Source organism: Littorina saxatilis, linkage group LG8 (assembly GCF_037325665.1).
Source record: "Littorina saxatilis isolate snail1 linkage group LG8, US_GU_Lsax_2.0, whole genome shotgun sequence".
NCBI classification, from domain to species: domain Eukaryota; kingdom Metazoa; phylum Mollusca; class Gastropoda; order Littorinimorpha; family Littorinidae; genus Littorina; species Littorina saxatilis.
This window is the reverse complement of record NC_090252.1, coordinates 11,933,216-11,940,715: the sequence shown is the minus strand read 5'-3', so window position 1 is coordinate 11,940,715 and position 7,500 is coordinate 11,933,216. Positions and strand designations below refer to the sequence as shown.

Here is a 7,500-nt window from a genome sequence, read left to right as displayed (position 1 = left end):
GTTTGTCACAACCATTCACATTATTTAGCCAGGTACAAGCATTGCTATTTGATGTCATTGACAAACTAAAATGTCCTCTATAACTGCTGCTTCATACATTTCTGGACCTTGGCGCAAGAATAGAACCAAAAAGTGTATGGCATTGTAGTTAGAACCAGTTCTTAAAAGGGTCATCTTATCCAACTTATCGCAAGGGTATGTGTCACGTTACAGGTATTCCAGTCAACTATGTTACAGTAGCATCAATGCAGCGTTACTTTCAATATAGCAAAGTTTTTAAAAAAAATTCCTAAACAGATAGATGCTAGACTTCCAAAATCCAAAATGAAAAATTAGGACGAAACATTCCAACAACTACATTCTTGTTGTGCGTTTTTTCTTTGTTTGTCTGTATATATGTGTTTGTTTGTTTGTTTGGTTTGTTTATTTGTTGTTGTTGCCTTTGTTGTGTTTGTTGTTGTTCTTCTTCTTGTTGTTTTCACTTTAGCGACAAAACCTTAATATTAAACCTACATTGTAAAATGCATAACGTTGACTATACGCAGTGTACTACATGTGTTATCTCAGATCTTCAATAACCCCTGTCTTATAAAACACAGGACCTATTCAAGGGGTCACTAATTTGGCTATGGGAACAATCCAACATACCTGGTTTTGTCTCACAGTTTGTGCATGTCAGTGAATAAAGTGCCCCACTACTCGATGGGGCATGCCAGTCAAAACTACCAACAGTTCACGGACACGTACGATGATTAAGTTGCAATGCTTGGATTATATTGAGGAGTCTCTCTCTTTGTATCTCTATCTCCGACTCTTTCTCTCTTATTTTTTTAATAATTATTTTGTGTGCCGGCGTGTGTGTGTGTGTGTCTGTGTGTGTGTGTATGTGTGTGTGTGTGTGTGTGTGTATGTGTTTGTGTGTATGTGTGTGGGTGTGGGTGTGTGTGTCTGTGCGCGCGTGTGTGTGTGTGTGTGTGCGTATGTGTGTGTGTCTGTGTGTGTGTCTGTGTGTCTGTGTAAGAGACAGACAGACAGACGCACAGAGAATTAGAAACACTCACAGAGAGAGAGAGAGAGAGAGAGAGAGAGAGAGAGAGAGAGAGAAGCACCGTTATTGACATTTACGCTTACTTAGACCAAACACATTCTAGGTCTTTCTTTCTTTATTTGGTGTTTAACGTCGTTTTCAACCACGAAGGTTATATCGCGACGGGGAAAGGGGGGAGATGGGATAGAGCCACTTGTCAATTGTTTCTTGTTCACAAAAGCACTAATCAAAAATTTGCTCCAGGGGCTTGCAACGTAGTACAATGCATTACCTTACTGGGAGAATGCAAGTTTCCAGTACAAAGGACTTAACATTTCTTACATACTGCTTGACTAAAATCTTTACAAAAATTGACTATATTCTATACAAGAAACACTTAACAAGGGTAAAAAGAGAAACAGAATCCGTTAGTCGCCTCTTACGACATGCTGGGGAGCATCGGGTAAATTCTTCCCCCTAACCCGCGGGGGATACATTCTAGGTTCGTGTTTCCAGTTTTCGTAAGTTGTCAAGTGTCATTATAGTTCCTGCCAACTGTAGCTCCAAACGTAATAGTACTGAGGTAATAGTAGCAATTAGTTCATTCAACGCCTGATTGCAAAAACAGCCATTGCAAGGAGAGAGAGAGAGAGAGAGAGAGAGAGAGAGAGAGAGAGAGAGAGAGAGAGAGAGAGGGGGGGGGAAAGAGAGAGGGAGAGAGAGAGAGAGAGAGACAGAGAGAGAGAGGCCGGGGAGAGAGAGGGGGGGGAGATAATATTGACCGAAAAACTATACCATCAAGCATACTTGTTAAAGCTGGCGATATTGCGCAATGTCTCTCTCCCCTCCCTTCCAAATCCACCCTCAATACAAACACAAACAGGAGGTATTGGCAAGTGAGACACCCGTTGGGAAATAAGCCTTTCATTAGGCAGCACTAGCTGGCGCATGACGTTCTGTCAATAGAGAGTCAAGTGCGGTACGGGTAGGCTCTCGCACAAGGCCAGATGAATTAAAATCGTGCTAATGTTGCAAACACTAGCTGACCCAGTTAAAATTGCTGAATCATTTTGCTGTGGTTGTCAGTAAACACTCACACACCCGGCTCATGTTTGGAAATCTCTAGTGTATGGGTTTGTCTTGGGTAGGTTTTATCTGTGACCGATAAAAAACGCTCGCGCTGGACCCGAGTACTCTTAAGACTGGCTCGCTCCCCCAGTATAAACATTAGCTGCACGGCAGTTGTACTCCCACCGCCAAACCTCCCCCCGTTAAGAGTCGTTTTTGTGGAATATTTCGCATTTAGGTCCCAGGTAACATTATGAAATTTTAATACGATCAATCGGGCCTATTATCAAGTTAGTGTATCAACTTTTGAACGAACTGCGCCCAGTAGTTTCCCAGCAATAAGCTGTTAAGTCGAGACGAACAGACAGACAGACACACAATTAAAGTCTGCAGGACCCTAGTACTGCGTACTCGGGGATAATATATAATATTATATATCTGGGAGTTGAGGCTGCCAAGTGCGCTGTACATAAAAATGTGCAGTTGCACCACAGTTGGGCATTTAGCAATTGGAAACCACTTCGGCTCATCTCCAGTGATTCCGCTCTCCGGTACCATTAATGACCCCGCCCAGCCCTCACCCTTTACTCCGGGAATTTGTTTTACGCGATGAGTTCTTGAGATTGCAAACTGCAAAATATTAGTTGGATAGGGACGCCTACCTAAGAAACACCCCAAAAAACGCGACGATACGGTTGTACAACAGTCCTTCCCTTTTATTCTGGATTTGTTAACGAAATGAGTTCTATATAGATTGAAGACTGCAAAATATGCTTACAAGTTGAAAGTGTGTACATTTCATCCCCTAAGCTATGTCTCCTCGGTATGAAAGATAAAAACTTACGATATTATCGGAAGCACTGAGTTGCTTCTGTCTTTGAATATTCACCTCTCTCTCCTTGGCCTAAATGGTCCGCTGGACCCATTAAGCAACAGTTAACTAACTAACTAACCTCTCTCTCCCCCATTGCCATTCCAGCTAACGGCAATTCCGTCATGTGAATTTCATTGTGTTTGAGCTTTACTCACTTTCAGCTAAAATATAGCCACCAATGTACATGCATTGTTGATATTCTGTATTGTTTTATTTATTCATACTTATCTGTCTTGTTTTGTTTCAGAATCATTGTAATACAAGGGCTCTTGCTTTCGTCATATGTTGCGAACACCCTCCAAGGCATGTGGAATAAGATATAAGAATTCTTCGCGTCGCCTTCACCACAAAAGATTTGTACAAGTGGATATGAGTACGCGATTGTAGAAAACATTCTGAGTAATCTGGAACGCACGTAGAGTATACGTGCACTTTTATGGTCTCCAGCAAACAGCAGCCTTATCAGTGTTACAGCGGAACCAACAGACAGGCGTTTCATGCTCATGATTCAATTGATGCATTACATGAATAGTGAAGCGAACAGACATTCTTGTTAGAGAGTGAATAAAACTAAAGCTCCACCACAGTGCTGCGAGTAACATTGGATCTGACTCGATCGCATGTTGAAGTACTTTTTACACACGACTCAACCATTTTGAATTCTGGTGCAGTAAAGGCCAGCAAAAAGTCTGTATTTGGCGTTTAGTCTCAGAGATAACAGCGAGTGAAAGCTGATCAACAGTCATGACCATGGCGTTACTGGAAGCGACCAACACCTTGCTCGAGTTCGACATGTTTCAAAACTCGGCCATGCTGTCTTTGTGTCCTCTCGCGTCGTCTTTCTCTGCCTCCTCCTTCTCCCAGGACAGCTCTATGACGCAATACACCGCGTCATCCGATGACGAAACAACAGTGACGTCATTGACCAACGCGTCAGAGGACTGCTTCCAGTTTCTGCGGAATGACGCGTGCGCACAGCAGGCAACTACCATCGACCTTTCACCTCTGGCGTCGTCTTCGTGCGACAGTCCGTTTGGAGGGGTTGATGGTGAACGATTTGTGTGCTTTGATATAGACGACTTCACGTCTGGTTTCGAGGCTGGAGAACTGTCCTCATCTTCCAATGACACCTCCATTTCCTTTGACGCGTCCTTATCTTCGGAAACTGGCAAAAAGGGTAAAAAGTCCAGGCAAACTAAACCCAGGATTCCTCGCACTACTTCCGCCAAAAATCAACTTCCGCCCTGTCGGGTCTGTGGTGACGCGGCTTCCGGTTTTCACTATGGTGTCAACTCGTGTGAAGCATGCAAGAGATTCTTTCGCAGAGCGCTGAAAAGGAAAAGAAATTTCAAGTGCAGAGGTAAGAGAGAAATAGAGAAAATTGTCTGTCTTTCTCGGTCTGTCGGTTTGTCTGTCTCTTTGTCTCTCTTTGACTCACTGTCTGTCTGTCTGTTACTCTTTCTCTCACTCTGTCTGTCTCTGTCTCTGTCTGTCTGTCTGTCTGTCTGTCTGTCTGTCTCTCTCTCTCTCTCTCTCTCTCTCTCTCTCTCTCTCTCTCTCTCTCGTCATTTCTCTCACTCTCCGGCCTTTCTTTCTTTTTTTTTTAAAGAAAAACAAATCGTCCAGGGTTTAATGTAAGGCATTTACGGACAGAAGAGTAGTTCAAATTCTAGCACACAGGAGAAGACAGGGAGAGAAAACAGATGGGAGGTAGAGATAGAGACTCACAATATTTGATCGAAGCAAGCTGGGCTGTGGAGCCGTTTCTTTCTGTTGACTTTGTGTTTTGTTCTGTTCGTGTCATTTGGGTATTTGCAAACAGTGACACAAACGCATGCACGCTTGTACGTACCTACGTAATAAGACGCATGCGCGAATACGCACGCACGCACACACAGGCGCGCACGCACGCACTCACGCACGCACACGCACACACACACACACACTCTCTCTCTCACACACACACACACACACACACACACACACACGGTCATTCAGCGCAGGCATGAGGCCGTCTGACAATGTTTGAACAGGCCTCTGTGTGTTTGTGTAGAAGGTTCTGCAGAGCCAAAGAGGGGGTGGGTTGAAGGGAGGGAGGGAGAGAAGACCAAACAATAAGGAATGTGATGTGATGGAATAGGAGAATTGACCAGACTCTTCTGTTTGTGTGGTTGTGTTTGTTTGTTTCTTGTTTGAAAAAATATGTTATTTCTGTCTTTTTTTGGTCTTTTCTGTTCGCCATTCTTTTTGTAGGTGCCGTTTTTTTATTGTTTTTTTATTGTGTGTTTGTCTGTTTGTTTGTTTGTTTGTCACTCATTTCAGCTCTTGTATAGAGAGAGGAGCCCGTCCATATATATAAGTAGCTGTCACTTTTGTCACAAAAATACCCAATCAAAACGGATTTCTGTTTGTGAGTGTGTGAGAGGAAAAAGCAGGGAAAAGTAAATGTATGAATTCTGTCTGTCTGTCTTTCTTTCATGCACACCCTTGGTGGATTATTTGGGAAAAAAATATCCGTCAACAAAAAATGCAACATTAAGGGAAAAAGAACAACCTGACTATTTACTACCGCTACATCTGCTGTTTTGTGAATTTCTGTATTTTATATATACATATATATATGTTGAAATATTGATCTCCACAATAATTTATCTTCAAATAATTCTGGCCGTTCGTTTCAGGCACCAATAACTGCAACATTAAGGGAAAGCAGAACGACCTGTCTGAATCCGCTGCTTAGTTTACTTATGTATTTATATTTACATATTGACCTCAACAATAAGCTATCTTCAACTAATTCTGTCCTATCCTTTCAGGCAACAAGAACTGCATCATTAAGGGCAAGAAGAACAACCTGTGCGGCTTCTGTCGCTACAACCGCTGTCTGGCTCTCGGCATGTCCAAGACCGCCATTAAGACAGGCAGGTACACGCACGAGAAGCGCGCCCAGGACATCCGGGAAGTCCAGCGACTCGTCTCGGAGACCTCAGACCTCGCCATACAGGAAACGGAAGTGGCGGACATCTTGGAGAAGCTGATTTCCGCCCACGCCAAAGTCATCACCAACGCGGACGTTCCGGGGGCCACGATGGCGCAGAGGGCGAGGGAGAAGCTGGAGGAGTTTCGCCTCAAGAGGGAGGTGTTCGGTTTCGAGGACTTCCTCTCGCCTGAGCAGTACGACGAGGTGTTTCAGGTCACCGGCTTAGACCTGGACGAGCGGAAAGCTCACATGGCCTTCGTGGCCAAATCCTTGGACACCTTCGTCCACGGCTACGTCCGCTTCGGGAAAGGAGTTCCAGGGTTCTCCGACCTCTCCCTCAACGACCAGGCCAACCTTCTCAAGCTTGCCCGCGTGGAGGTCTGGTTCCTCGGGGCTTACCGAGGCTTCGCTGTCGACCCCAACGTCTTCTTCGCTCCTAACCGCGACTGCAGACACCGCTGTGAGATGGAGAGGCTTCTGGGGAGAGAGTACACTGACTACGCCTACGACCTCGCGCGGTCCATGCAGAAGCTGGACCTGACCCAGGATGAGGTCATCGTTCTCAAGGCCGTGTGCTTGACCTTCACTGACCGCTGCGCTATGGACGATCCCGGCAAGGTGGAGGAGATCCAGTGGAGGATGTTGAGGTGCTTCTTGTGTCTGCTGCGTCGGAACCACCCTGGTGAGGACGGTCTGTTCCACAGGGTGATGAGCTTTGTCACGGCTGTCAGGAACCTGACGGAGCTCTCCAAAGAGGCGCTCAACACCAGGCACTTTTCCCACGCTATACGGACCAACTCTACCCTTGTGGACATGCTTCTGGTATAACGAGAGTGATATGTAGGGATAACGTACTAGAATGTCAGTTCAGAAACTCGCAGGACTCTGTAAAATGTGAAATAAACCAAAGGAACGAATACATATGATAAAAGAGGTGTTTTCTATAGCGAGGGTCGTTCAAAACCTCACAGTGCCATCCAGAAAGGCTCTGAACACCAGGCACTTTGCACACGCTGTACGGAGCAACTCCACCCTTGTGGACATGCTCCTGGTATAACGAGAGTGGAATTGCTGTTCAGAACTTCACAACTCATTAGAAATCTGACGTTAACCAAAGTGACGAATGAATCTATATTGGAATTAGTGTTCGAAACCTGACGGAGATCTCTAAAGCCGGAGACTCTGAGCACCAGGCACTTTGCTCACGCTATACAGAGCAACTCTTCCCTTGTGGGCATGCTTCTGGTTTGACGAGAGTGACATGGAGAAATTAATCTGATGAAAGGGGAGTTTTGTATAGCGAGGGTTGTTCAAAACCTCACACTGCACTCCAGAAAAGCTCTGAGCACTAGACTTTTGTTGACGCTGTGAGGAGAAACTCTACTCTGGTGGATATAAATTCTCATATAACGAGAGTGATAATTATATAGAAATGAATCTGGTAAAAGGGGAGTTTTCTATAGCTAGGGTTGTTCAAAACTTCACAGAGCTATCCAGAAAAGCTTTGAGCACTAGGCACTTTGCTGACGGTATACGGAGCATGCAACTCTA

General features: G+C 44.8%; 1 protein-coding gene across 2 annotated transcripts in view; it reads left to right on the top strand.

Moving 5' to 3' along the window:
• LOC138972792 (retinoic acid receptor gamma-like) overlaps nt 1-7,500 on the top strand; it is a 10,195-nt gene that overhangs the window by 789 nt on the left and 1,906 nt on the right. For both annotated transcript variants that reach the window (XM_070345461.1, XM_070345460.1), the window contains exons 2-3: nt 3,217-4,329; nt 5,786-7,500. The exon at nt 5,786-7,500 is cut by the window's right edge and continues 1,906 nt beyond it. In XM_070345461.1, coding sequence (XP_070201562.1) covers nt 3,714-4,329; nt 5,786-6,777 — 1,608 coding nt within the window. In that variant the 5' untranslated portion in view covers nt 3,217-3,713 and the 3' untranslated portion in view covers nt 6,778-7,500. The remainder of the gene's footprint in view (nt 1-3,216; nt 4,330-5,785) is intronic.